Source organism: Elgaria multicarinata, chromosome 8 (assembly GCF_023053635.1).
Source record: "Elgaria multicarinata webbii isolate HBS135686 ecotype San Diego chromosome 8, rElgMul1.1.pri, whole genome shotgun sequence".
Taxonomy (NCBI): domain Eukaryota; kingdom Metazoa; phylum Chordata; class Lepidosauria; order Squamata; family Anguidae; genus Elgaria; species Elgaria multicarinata.
Genome location: NC_086178.1, coordinates 59,116,698 through 59,131,132, shown reverse-complemented (window position 1 = coordinate 59,131,132; position 14,435 = coordinate 59,116,698). Strand labels below are relative to the sequence as shown.

The 14,435-nt window shown below is 42.2% G+C and overlaps 1 protein-coding gene across 1 annotated transcript; it reads left to right on the top strand.

The window, feature by feature from the left end:
• The first annotated feature begins 620 nt into the window (after positions 1-620).
• CALHM3 (calcium homeostasis modulator 3) lies at positions 621-6,626 on the top strand. The gene is made up of 3 exons (XM_063133244.1): positions 621-907; positions 4,635-4,896; positions 6,144-6,626. Exons 1-3 carry the CDS (start codon positions 621-623, stop codon positions 6,624-6,626), a joined length of 1,032 nt encoding a protein of 343 aa, XP_062989314.1.
• Positions 6,627-14,435: the final 7,809 nt, after the last annotated feature.

Sequence of the window (14,435 nt, the reverse complement as noted above, 5' to 3'; positions counted from 1 at the left end):
CTGGTTTCTCACAACCATCAGTGCTGATTTATCATTGGACAACACAAGGAGGACTGTTGGGAAAGGCAGGGAAAGGTGGGGGTAAGCTTTTGAATGCTTGAAAACAGCTTCTCTATGGTACAACCACTACATTTCCCTCTCCCCTGGAGAGTAAATACTGCATCATACCTGTAGGCTGCAGCTGGTTGGCATTCAAAGGAGTTCAGTGTTTTGTTGTTGTTTAATGGAGGGAATATAATACCGGGATCATGCTATTCATCCTCTTTTAAGCCCCAGACAGGTTTCACCCTGATCCTAGAACACGTGGATAAGAAACACAGCTGGAACAATGATGCCAATGAGAAGTGAACAGGGTGGTTTCTAGATATGAAGCCAAGAAGAGCACAACAAAGGCAGTAATGTAAATGTGAGTGGGACACAAGACAGCTGAGAAGGCCATCTATGCAAAATCGACTACTGTACTGTTTGCTCTTTCTGCCTATTGTCTCCCTAGCTTTGAACTAAACAGACGTTAAAAAGCTTGCTAAACACAGTGCCAAGTCCAGGCTAGCTGGTGCTTCATCTCTCTGAAACGAGCCCAGACTTCCTTCGGAGAAAAAGCCTACATTCATCCCAACACCATGGATCGATTCCGAATGATCTTCCAATACTTCCAGTCTAATTCAGAGTCGGTGACAAATGGGATCTGTGGGCTGCTAGCTTTGGCAAGTGTCAAAATGTACACCTCCTTTGACTTCAACTGCCCCTGCCTTGCTAAATACAACATGGCGTACGGCTTGGGAGTAATGTTTATACCACCAGTGGCACTTTTTCTCTGTGGTCTCATGGTGAACAGACAGTTCGTGGTGATGCTTGAGGAGTGGAAAAGACCAGCTGGGGACAGGAAGAAGAATGTAGCCATTATCAGGTGGGGATTTCTGTCCTAGTGTACTTATCCACTGCCTCTTTTTCTCCTATGTTTGTTTGTGGAATCTTTACTTCCTTGAAGTTATTAGTTTAACTTTATTTAAGATTTATATAGAAGTTTTAATCCTTATAGTTAACAGTCTTTACCTTGCTTGATGTCACTATTCCTCAGCAAAATATGTTATGATAATTTCTCATGCAGAGTCGTTACAACACCCAGTTCTGAAGTGAAGAACAGTGTCACACTCAAAGACACATAATATATCTGTGGAAAAGACAATTATTATTATTATTATTATTATTATTATTATTATTATTTATTTATTTATTTATATAGCACCATCAATGTACATGGTGCTGTACAGAGTAAAACAGTAAATAGCAAGACCCTGCCGCATAGGCTTACATTCTAATAAAATCATAATAAAACAATAAGGAGGGGAAGAGAATGCAAACAGGCACAGGTTAGGGTAAACAGGCACTGGGTAGGGTAAAACTAACAGTATAAAGAACAAAATCAAGTTTTAAAAGCTTTAGGAAAAAGAAAAGTTTTTAGCTGAGCTTTAAAAGCTGTGGTTGAACTTGTAGTTCTCAAATGTTCTGGAAGAGCGTTCCAGGCATAAGGGGCAGCAGAAGAAAATGGACGAAGCCGAGCAAGGGAAGTAGAGACTCTTGGGCAGGCGAGAAACATGGCATCAGAGGAGCGAAGAGCATGAGCGGGGCAATAGTGTTAGATGAGAGAGGAGAGATAGGAAGGAGCTAGACAGTGAAAAGCTTTGTAGGTCAACAGGAGAAGTTTATATTGGATTCTGAAGTGAATTGGAAGCCAATGAAGAGATTTCAGAAGTGAAGTTACATGGTCAGAGCAGCGAGCCAAGAAGATGATCTTAGCAGCAGAGTGGTGAACAGAAACCAACGGACTGATGTGAGAAGAAGGAAGGCCAGTGAGAAGAAGGTTGCAGTAGTCCAACCGAGAAATAACCAATGCATGAACAAGAGTCTTGGCAGAAGAGACAGACAAAAATGATCAAATCTTGGCAATATTATACAGGAAAAAACGACAGGATTTAGCTACTGTCTCAATATAAGGAATAAAGGAGAGCGAGGAATCAAATATAAAGCCAAGACTACGAGTTTCCTTGACTGGAGTAAGTGTAACATCATTGACAGTAAGAGAGAATGAGAGATGAGGAGAAGGTTTAGGAGGAAAAACAAGCAATTCAGTCTTTGCCATATTAAGTTTCAAACGACGATGAAGCAACCAAGCTGAGATATCTGAAAGACATGCCGAGATACATGCCGAGACATGACAAGATCTGAATGCAGGCTTTCCACAGACACATCAAACTTAGGGAAGTCAAACTAAAGGTGATGTGGGAATAGGATGTGCCACATTTCATTTTAAATTCGGAGTATCAGAGTGGCAAATCAGATCAAGACTGTAATGTGGGGAGGTTTTAACCATTTCCCCTGCATCATTTCCCAGTTCCACTCACCCCCTCCTCCAAACCTGGCATTTGCCATGTAGGGCAAAACACAGGGAAACATTTGCAAATGAATATTTGGAGAGCATGAAATTATGAGGTTTACAGTGCTCCAGAGGAAGACTTATTTTGAAATGCGTTGAGCCACATAAAGTGCATTTTGTGCACTTTGAGTTTTCCTGTCCTCTTGTCTTTAGATTGGTGCCTTCCTTCCTTCCTTCCTTCCTTCCTTCCTTCCTTCCTTCCTTCCTTCCCCAAACATATAGATACCCATGTGGTACCTGTAAATATCCTCCTGCAGGGCAAATACATGATTTCAACTGGGAAAATGGGACATTAACCCTTTCCAATGTTCCCCTGCCCCTGCACTGCAGTCCTGATCTGAATGAAATTGTTTTTATTTTTTTTAAGTTGAAGATCCTAGTTACAGATCTCCAGCACCATGTCTACTTTTGTTAAGGCATTTCTTTAGTTTTATTAAGAGTACATCTAGTATTATTACTGTGCTGTCTGTAATCCCATGACGTTAGGGACCCATCTATGGTTTTTGAACATCTGGATTTGACAATAACCCAAATATCAGGTACATTTGCCTGGAATCAACTTCACCTCAAAGGTCCCTTTCAGTTTCCTCTGGTACCTGAGTGAGCTTCACAGATGGCCAAAAATTTGCCAAGGCATGGTTCTCCTTGAGATGTTAAGCAGATGATCCAGTGAGTTCCTTTAGCCCTTGGCAAGAAGGACTAATTTCTCTCACATTTCTGAGGAGAAAGCTTTTGCCTCTCTGCTTGTCATCTTAAAACTTACTCAAAAGGAAAGATCTATGAAGCTTTTGCGTCCTGCATGCAAAATGTCAGTCTGGACTGAATTCAGTGCATCAACATGGTATCCCCCTGACCAGCTCATCCTGGGATGGCACAGCCAAAAGTCAGCAAGGTGGGCCTGTTTCCATAGATGCCACAGGTTGAAACTGTTGTGAACAAGCACTTAAGGTGGAACTATATATTACAAGGTAAATATGGGGTTCCAAATGCCACAATTACTTCACAATGATAATACTAATGCAGAGGCAGGCAGAGGTTGCAGGAAGAAGCAGCAAGTGGGAGGAAGTGCTTAAACCTTGTCCCACCACCACCACTATTTCCCCCCATGCCCCCCCAATCCACATACAATTTTATATGTATATCTATCATATACCTCCTTTGCTCTTGTCTTATAAACTGAATAGTCTGGTGGGGTGGGTGGGTGTTTTTAAAGACCATCTCTTAAGACTCTACACTCCAGATAATTTCTATTAACATTTTTCAGTTCCTGCAATGGTTTTCTGCTCTTTGCAGAAGGAAGCCCTCTAAAGAATTGTTTACCATAGGCCATGTCTACACCAGCCGTTTATCCTGGTGTCAGCTCGAGGTCATTCCTGTGCATCCAAATGATGTACAGCTGGTCTTGAGGTCAACCAGGGATGACCTCTCAGTTGTCCCAGGATAAATGGCACTGTGCTTATCCCAATTTTTCCCACGGTCCCAGGACGACCCCAGATTCCGCAGGCAGTGTGCCGCTCGCTCCTGGGTCCTCCCTCCTCCCCAAGAGTAGCAGGGCTCAGCAATATAAATCTGATTAAGTGGACTCCCATCCACATAAGCTTGAAGGAAAAAAAGCAGGATATATATGCAATAATAAATAAAATTAATATGATAAATGTGTTAGTTTTTAAGGTGCCACAAGAATCTTTGCTGTTTTGTAGCAGCAAATTAACATGATTCCCACACTGGAAATTATTAAAGCATGATTTCTTTTTCACCTTCCTTGTTATTGCCTGTGCTAAGCAAGCCTATGATTACATAAAGCTCCATCTGATGAGCGTTTTATTGCACGCTCGTTACTGGGCACTCACGAAGTTTACTCAGGTCTCTCACATGACGTCGTCTGCCTCCCGCATGCCTTCTGGCCTTCCTTGAGCGACAAAAAATCCCCACCTCATTAAGTCCGATGTTTTTTTAAACTCTGAATTACTACTCTGTCCTGCTGTGTGCAGGAGAAGCAGCTCCATTAGAACAGTGGACTCAATAGGCCTCGTGCTCATTGGGTACTTCCTCTTTTGAAAGAGGAAGTAACTTGAAGAAGGAAAACACGGGCGGAGAAGCGAGGTAGGGAGTGTGTTAACACCTGGTGTGATGGAGCTTATAGAAACTTCCAGTCTTGAGGGATGTCAGCTCAACTCGTGCTTCTTTATCCAACACATAGGTACATGTGTTCCTCCATCCTGCAAAGGGCCATGATTGCACCCGTCGTTTGGATCTTAGTCACTCTCCTTGATGGGAAGTGCTTTGTCTGTGCCTTCAGCAGTTCCATTGACCCTGATAAATTTCCAGATTTTGCCACCAACATCACATCTTATGATGAGGTGAAGCACTTGCTCTCCAAGGTCCCATGCAAGGATGACGTGCTCATGAGGAATAACACTTCCCGCAAGGCGGTGTCCAGGTACCTCAGATGCTGGTCACAGGTAAATAACATGCACCTATTGGACCTCACTCTGTAGAACCTCTAAAAAGCTCCTTGGGACCATAAACCTGCTCCTGCTCTTGAAAGAGAAATGAGTCTAGAGTGAGTTCCTCAAAAGAGATAAGCTCATCTTCAGATTATTCTCTTGGATGGTCATTCCTTGAAAAAAACAGTCACTTTATTAATTGGCTTCTATAATCTATGTCAGGAAAGGGACAGATATGATCCATGGGACACACAAGGTCCCCATCTTCATCTAGAGAGGACTTACCTTGCCTCAGTTATCCATCCACTAGTGATGTCCAGGCTAGACTACTGTAATGTACTGTATGTGGGATTGCCAAAAAAAAACTTCAGCTGGTGCAGAATGTGGCTACCACCCAAGTGTTGGTGGGGGTGAGGCAATCAGATCATATAACACCCATACTGTGCCAGCTGCACTGGTTACCAGTGTGTTTCGGGGCCCAATTTAAATTGCTGGTTTTAACCTTTAAAGACTTAAAAACAGTTTGAAAAAAGCTGCCTTCACCCATACCAGCCTGCCTGATTTAAGATCAGCCAGTGAGGCCCTTCTCACTTGCTCACCTGTGAGGGCAGGTAGGTAAGTGAGTACATGAGAAAGGGCCTTTTTTGCAGTGGCCTCACACCTCTGGAATAACTTTCTATCAGGGTCCTGCCAGACCCCATCATTTCAAGCTTTTTTAAAGAAAACCCTGAAGACTTGCTTGTTTACTTTAGCCATCTCCTGATTATGTATTTTCAGACTGCATTATAGCTGCAGTTGTGTTGTAGATTCTGACTTACGCTGATGTTGTTTTTTGGAACATTTGCTGCTTTTATTGCCACATCAATGTTTTTATTATATATATTTTATTGTTGTACCCTGCTCTGACAGATGACCTAGACATATTTTAAATAAATATTCTGGAGGCTCCTGTGATTGCAGAATGTTGGACTAGAACAGGGGTGGAGAACCAGTGGCCCTCCAGCTGTTGGACTCCAAGTCCCACCAGCCCCAGGCAGCATGACCAATGGTCAGGGAAGATGTGATTTGTAGTCCAACATCTGGAGGGCCACAGATTCCCTACCCTGGATTAGAGGATCAGAGAGGTTCCTTAAAAGATTATTAGTCTGTGACACTATAGGACAGTGATGTCTGCCGACATATTTTTGGTTCCTTGCAACTGGTTTTGGTCTTGCTTGCTGTAAAATTCACAGGATCTTGATTATATCTCCTTTACCCTCTAGGCTTTTGGATGGAGTGTACTGCTGATCCTTATAGTGATTGCCTTCCTTGCCCGCTCTCTCAGGCCCTGCTTCAATCAGGCTGCCTTTGTGCAGACTCGCTACTGGAGCAATTACATTGATATGGAACAAAAGATATTTGATGAAACTTGCTGTGAACATGCCCGGGACTTTGCACACAAGTGCATCCTCCATTTCTTTGAGAGCATGCAAACAGAAATCAAATTAAGGCGGTTTAATGTCCACAGAGAAGAAGAGAAGGGGGAAAAAGAAGAGAAAGATCATTTGCGGGGAATCACCAACCAGGAACAGATGAACCAACTTCTTCAGTCATGGTACTCCAGCAAACCTCCACTGGATCTCAGCCGAGCAACACAGCGGAAACTTGTGGGCTCAGAGAGAACATCAGTGCCTTGGGCAAGCAGCATGATTAATAGGTGGCACCCTCAGTTGGTGGATACAAGGACTAGACAAACCGATGTTTAAATGGAAATGGAGACCATCAACAGGGGCATTTCTCAGACAAATCCTGAATCACCTTCCCCTGCAACAGGATGTTTAACAGGCCAGGAAAAAACTGGCCTGGCCTGGCCCCATGTCTTTAACAGTAGTTTGGTATGTAAAAATCAGTAGTGGAAGGTTTTCTAGGCATGGAGAAAGGATTATCACTGTGCACATCAACCTTAGTTCAATTGTATATCCATAGGGGTCATAGGCCCAAACAGAAATGCAATGTTGTTTTAAATGGAAATTATTGTTTTTATGCTTTTGATGGTTTTAAACTTTGTATACTTTTTAATGTTCACTGTTTTTAACTTGTAAACTGCCCAGAGAGCTTCGTCTATGGGGCGGTATATAAATGTAATAAATAAATAAAACATAAAATGGTTAACAACAGAACTCACAAGTTACAGATTATTACAATGGACAAAAGGTAGGTCAACCAAAATGAATGGCCACTGAAGCAATTGCAGTGGTAGCAGTTCATCATCATCACATAATTATTATTAGCATTTGTATACCGCCCCATAGACGAAGCTCTCTGGGCAGTTTACCTAGGATAAAACCACTTAAAAACAATATCCAAAAATTTTAAACCACAAAAACATACAAAAACAAACCCAGGCTAATTACATCGCTTGTGACGAGACCACATCACGCCAGTCCTTTTCCAGCTTCATTGGCTGCCAGTCCAGGTCCAGGCCCGATTCAAAGTGCTGGTATTAACATTTAAGGCCCTAAACGGCTTGGGGCCAGGCTATCTCAAGGAACGCCTCCTCCCTAAGGTCATTCTCAGGGGTCCTTCTCCACGAGCCCCTACCAAAGGAAGTGAGGCAGGTGGCTACCAAGAGGAGGGCCTTCTCTGCTGTGGCACCCCAGCTGTGGAATGAGCTCCTTAAGGAGGTTCACTTGGCAGCTACATTGTATGCTTTTAGACGCCAGGTGAAGACCTTTTTATTCTCCCAGCATTTTAACAGTCTATAAATAAATTTTAACTTGGTGTTTTAAATTTGTAATTTTGCATTGCTGCTGTTTTTATCTGGTTGAGCTTTTGTATTGTATTTTATAGTATGGTTTTATACTGTTGTTTTATACTTTGAATGTTTTTAATTTTTGTGAACTGCCCAGAGAGCGCCGGCTATTGGGTGGTATATAAATGTAATAAATAAATAATACATATTGTTAAATGTCTGGGGCAAAAGTCTTGACCTGGCACCAAAAAGATAACAATGTCGGCGCCAGGTGGGCCTCATCAGGGCGATTGTTCCACAATTGGGGGGCCACCACAGAAAAGACCCTCTCTCTTGTTGCTGTCTTCCAAGCTTCCCTTGGAGTAGGCACCCAGAGGAGGACATTAGATGTTAAATGTAGTCTACATCAAGCTTCTCTTAAAGGCACAGGGAAAAATCCAGATTTTTTTTTTTTAAAAAAAGTTGGCAACCCTACACAGCAAAGGGGCAGATTAGACAAACATATGACAGACAATTATTTATCAGAAATATAATAATATATCATTAATGAATAATGCACTATATGAGATCATACAAAGAAAACGAATTAATTCTCCAACATCCCACTGGGATATATAGGATAGCTCCTACACAAGTCGCTCTCACCTCCCTTCTAGGCTTAAAGAACCAGTTCCTTTTAGAGCTAGAAGGAAAGATGAGCGAGAACGAGCTGCACACTCATCACAGCAGAACCCTAGGCAAAATAATGCAATATAGCAGCGCTTGACTTCCTGGCAGTGGCCCTATGACCACTGGAGGTAGTTGTTAGTCACCATTCATGAAACAGAGAGGGTGCTAAATTACAAGCCTGTTTTACCTCTTGAAAAAATCCTCCTGATATTAACTCTTTTTCATTATTATTAATTTTATTAACCGAAGTCGTGGCATAGTCTTCCCCTGCTTATCCATGCCTCCACTTTCCCCTTCTGGTGTTTCCCTGGGTCAGTTTTAGATTGTAATCGCCTTGGGATAGGGGCCTGTTGTGCCTGTTATCTGTAAAGCGCCACCTATGGTGCTATATTATTGATGAAGATATATGATGATGATCATGATCATGGACTAATACTCCAATATTGGAGGGGAGGGGTGGGAGGAAGGACAGTGGTGGAGTGTGCTCCCAATTAAGACAGAGCAGATGGACATGGCTGCAATTGGTTCTGTTCATGGTTAATTCAATGCCCTTGCACATACTTCTGTGTAGATGGTCCAGATCAACAAATATACCTATGCATTCCATAATATGCTGTGACGCGTGCTCCCAGATGAATTGAAAAGTGTGGTGATATCTTCTGTCCAGCTGTGGATGAGATGGGGAGGCATTCCTTCCAAAATCAGAGTATCATTTTATTTTATTTTTTGCAACCGTCGCCCCTAGTTTTGTTGAATGACCAGTTTTCAGACACTAGTTCTTGTACCCACAGCCTGCTTTAAAATAGCTCACCTCCATGCCGCGAGCTTCTGGAATAAGATGGGATAAAATATTTTAAGGCAAAAACGTAAGAGTGGAGCCTTTTTGTGTTGTTTTGTTCAGGGAGTGGGAATTCCGTTTGTGGGGGGTGGCAAACTTTGCCCAAGTCTAGTTTGCATCTGATAATCATAGCAGTAGGAGAGGAAGGGACAGCTGATGCATATCCATCATGAACAGTGGCAGTTAAGTGTGGGGGCCACGTGAGCATTGGAGGGAAGGGATTGCCCAGCAGGCATGGTAAATGGTGCATGGTTGGGACAAACTGGATTCATTGGAGAAAGTAGAGGGGCATCATGAGACGAACATTTTATCGCACACACGCTACTGCCCACTTATGGATGTCCGCGCGTCCTTTAGACAACATTGTCTGCCTCCCGTGTGCTTCCCACTCCTTCCATTCGTTTTTCTGTCACAAAATAGACCCCTTTTAATTCGACTTTAAAAAAATGGAATGTGCTGTGATCTTCTGCTCTGTGCAGGAAAAGTGGTGTGATAAAAACAGCACCTGGATGGGCCACATGGTCTTTGTTTACTTCCTCTTTCCTCTTCAGGAGGAAAAAGGAAGTAATGGGGAGAAGTGACGGTAAGGAAATGTGATTTTCCCCCGCCTGATGACGCTCTGATACACCAACAAGTTGTAGGGAAAGCCTGGCAGTGATCTCACAAACTGCAAAACGAAGAGCACACATGGGTTAGTATGCATGTCTAAGAAGAGTTGGTCTTTTTCTTCGCATGTCTGCCTGTCAAGTGCTTCAGTTCTCTCAGCCTGTGATCACATGGATATATCCCTACTATATCCTTGGGATAAAGGCCTGATTTGTAGTGTGGGGAAAGCTTTCCACATGTGACTGGTTACATTTAATGTACCTACACTAGAGCATTCACATAACTTGTATACTGGTGATTGGTCCAGGCAAGCATCCTACTAGCATGATAACATTACATGTGACTGGACTAGCACACATAATAAATGTAATATGACCATGCAACTTTCTGACTGGCCGATATCCTGATAAATCAGGCCTTATAGGTGTAGGGCAAGAGGGTCAAATCATCATGTAGAAAACAGAAATCATGTACAATGTTATCGCAAGTAGCTTGATTGGAAGGTTTTATTGCTGCTGAATTTGAGTGTTAAAGAATGTTGTTGCTCTTTTTATAAAGCAGAGAATATGTACAATACATCCCTGGCTGTAGCATTTTTCTTTTCTTTTTTTTCCATTTCCATTTCATTACATTTCTATACCACCCAAAAGCCAAAGCTCTCTAGGTGGTTTACAAAGATTAAAACCTTACAAATACAACTACACATACACACACACATTTGTAAAGGAGAATTCACATTAGTTGTCTTGCTGCCAAACTCTGTTTGTACATGGGACACAGCCCTGATCATACAGGAGCACAGTATTCAGAATTAAAAGAACTGAATGTATTGCTGACAAGCTAAAAATATCAAAAACGTTTAAAGGGAGAAACCCAATTTATTTCTTGATCCCTTTGATGTCTACACTTCTCCAGCTATGAATTCATTTGTCAGAATAAAGGGAGCCGGAGCAGGGACATCCTATCTTCTAAACAGATCCACAGTGAATTTCTACATTTTAACTGCAGCCTCTCTCTGGAAGCATATTCAGAGTGATGTTCTATCTCCTCCACATATCAGGGACCTATTTTAATTTATTTTCGAAGAGACACACTCAAATAGTGAGAGTACAGAGATTAAGAAGCTGATCTTCCATATTTACCATGAGCTTTAATCAAATCGGCTATTTTCCTAAGTAAGCTGCTGCTGAATATCCTGGATGGAGAACTCCTTTGCATATTGATTTCCATGAAAGGGTATTTTTAAAATCGTCTATACAAAGTAGAAAATTACAAATGCAAAAGAAAGGAAAAGACAGTATGATTGTGAAGTAATTTATGGGACCAGACATTAGTTTGTTTACTTATTTAGTTTATTTAGTTTCTGACACTGAGGGCTTCTTTAAATGAGTGATTTATGGCATGCTCATGACTGGCCACTCACAGGTGTTCATAGGTAATTTTGATGATGCAGTGAGCCTCCTGTGCATCTCCCACTCTTTCCCCCATTTTTTCCATAAAAAAGATAAACCTCAAAAATCCTGATTCTTCTTAAATATGTTGGTATTTCTTGCCATGTGTAGTTGAAGTTGCACTATAAAATGCCCACTAGAAGGCGCTGTCCCATTAAACTGTATGGGCTGGGAGGTTTTACATTACAGGTCATCTGGTTGCTGCTTTCTTCCCTGTGTAATTCAGCTCATTTGAAATGCAGAAGTGAACCAGGAAGCAGAGCGACGGTAAGGAAACGCGATTTTCCCCGTCTGAAAGAGCTCTGATACAGCTATTGGCGGGAGCAATCACATGATCGTCCCTCTGATTGATAGATATGTTGGGGCTAATGTGAGTTGAGTTAGTTAATGTGTATAACAACCAGCCATTGTGCACATTCACCCCACTTCATGAAAAACGTGCATAAAATTGGGTCATGGAGAGGGAATTGTGCACATTTACACACACACACACACACAAGGCATGGTTCAGGCTCATCCTCTTCTCCCCACCTATGGTAGAATCTTGTGCTCCTCCCTTCCTACCATCCCTATAGCAGCGACAGCAGGAGATCTTGTGCCCACCAGCTGTGCCTCTTTACTTGTGGCAGGGGGAGTGGAATTCCCTCCACAACCAAGAAAATACCTTGAGCCAGCCCTAAATTTGCTCAAAACCAGTTCTGCCTGGTCCAGGGGCAGAAGGTCCACACCCACCCACCCACCTCTCCCATCTTTCAGATCACATGTGATTATCTCCCAGATGTGCCCATGTTTCAGTCAAAACCCCTGCTTCTACAGATTGAGTTACTATTGTTAAAGAATTAAATGGGCTAGGATATTAGATATACATGAAAGAGGCACAAATTACTTATAATGAGTTATCTAAGTCACAAGAAATGCTCTTGAAGTAAATTGTACAAAACCAGCATAATCTTTAATATATCCAAGAATGGGCTGCCAAACCTTATTAAACTACTTAGTAAACTACTAGCATTGCTAAAAAGGGGGGGGGGTGTTAAAATGCTGTAAACAAAGAAATAAAGTACCAAATTTGTCTTAATTCCTAGATGGTTTGGGTTGTGCACCAGCAGTTAGAGTGGCACAACAATATTTTAGGTACTGCAGACATGACATGGTCCCTGGCCTATGAGCTAACAGTCTGCTCAATCCGTTCAGCAGCAATCATCTACAGGGAGGTTTGAGTGCTCGGCACCATTCTGAATCATGCCATTAGCCTACATTTAGAACCCAATCTTATGCATGTTTAAAGAGAAAAAAAGTCCTGCAACTCCCGAGCATGTGAATTGTAAAGGTTTTTCCTGTCTAAACATGTACATATAGGATTGCACTCTTACTGGAGTAATACAGAACTTTCCTCCTGAAGCTTAAAGGCTCTCTGCAAATATATTCTGAAGCGTAGGTGTTCTGATTGCTGTTTGATGTGAGCTCTCCTTTAATGTCACTAGCCCACAGGTCATTGCTTGACTCCTGCTCACTGGAGCATGCGTTGTATTGCTCCCTTCCCTCATGTCTCCCTTACAAACTACCGGAGCATACAAACATTTTCACAGAATTAAATGATGGGTGTGAGGGGAAATAACCTGGACAATATCCAAGCATGTTGCTTTGGGTGTTTATTGAATGGAGATTTGGAACAGCAGCTACTGTCACCATTCCAAGGAGAGACTTAAGGAAAGAGTACAACTGTTTTGGCATCAACTCATGCCAGACAGAACTTCTGGATTCTTCTCTACTAATGCTCAGGGATTATAGGAATTGTAGTCCAAAGCATCTGGATGATATTGGGTTGCCTACCCCTGGGTGAAGTAATAGTCAGATGAGATGACTCATCCAGATTTCATCCCTCTGCCACTTGAAGGAAACTGAGAACAGACGCAGAGCATATCTACATGAGCGATTTATTACACACTCATGATTGGCCACTCACAGAAGTTTGTGGGTCCTATAGAATAGAATAGAATAGAATAGAATAGAATAGAATAGAATACTCATTTCTTACCTGCCTCTCCCTCTGGATCGAGGTGGGGAACAACATTAAATACAAAATCACAATAAAATGCATAAAACCAGTTAAAAACATATAAAACTAATACAATATTAAAATAACAATTGGACATGTTAAAAACATCTGGGCAGGCCTGCCAGAAGAGATCAGTTTTTACAGCTTTCTTAAACTCAGCAAGACTATTAAGTCTATAAACCAGGAGCAGACAACTCAGTACCCACAGATATCAATGTGCCTCCAGGCACCTATATTGATGCCCACCTAGGTGCCCTACCCCTCCCACTTAAAAAAAAAAACATTTTCTGACCAGCAACTGGGATCATCCATTTGCTTTGATTTCCTCTGGGCTACACCATGAGTATATTTTGTGATTAACCACACCTCTCATGACAGTCTTTGTGTGGTGATGCCCAGGACAGTTTCTCAATTTTCCAAGTGTGCCCACATATGTGCCCATGAAGGCCACCTCCTGCTGCTCTAAACAATAAAATGGAGGTTGTATGGTCCACAAAGATAGGTTATTTCTTGAAATATCTGTGCAGTCCAGGACTTGGAAATAACCGTAGGCCTACGTTATTCACAGCTGGTTGTCAACTATCTATAACTGCCAATTGTCAGTGGATTACAGCAGGAGAATTTTGTTATAATATCTGCATACGTTTTTATAAACCCCTGAAAAAAGCCTTACAATAAAAACACATCAGGCTTTTTACTAATAAAACCTTCTCCAGCTTCCTGAATGGTGCATTCAAGCCAAGACTTTGGGCCAGACTCAGCAGAATGAGCAGGAATGTCTCCAACACAGCATGGCTAGCTTACCACTTTCTGAAGTACCCATACTGCCATCTAAGGAGATCTGCTCCTATATGACCATTATGTCCAGAAGGTCCCAGGTTCAATCCCTGAGAAGTCCCATTCAAAGCTTCTCAGACAGCAGGTGATGAAGAAAAACCTCATCCCAAGACCCCAACTAGCTGACTTGGTGTAAGGCAGCTTCCTATATTCCTAAGTGCATTACAGGCCTTCTGTCATTCACTTCCTAGTACCCATGTGAGCAAGACCAGTAATTCCCATTCTACAGATGAGGAACTCAGGATACTTCCAGACAGAGGGTTCCTAGTGCTACCAATCAGAAGACATTGTGCAGCTATTCTGTCCCTTCTTTCTAAATGGATTTTCTGCAGTATGGGGGGGACGGGAAGAAGTGGTGGGAAA

Bases quoted from the DNA above. Each gene is read 5' to 3' on its own strand.
- CALHM3 (XM_063133244.1), top strand. From the start codon at position 621: ATGGATCGATTCCGAATGATCTTCCAATACTTCCAGTCTAATTCAGAG. The intron at 908-4,634 runs GTGGGGATTTCT...TCCAACACATAG, and splicing joins AAGAATGTAGCCATTATCAG to GTACATGTGTTCCTCCATCC. The intron at 4,897-6,143 runs GTAAATAACATG...TTTACCCTCTAG, and splicing joins ACCTCAGATGCTGGTCACAG to GCTTTTGGATGGAGTGTACT.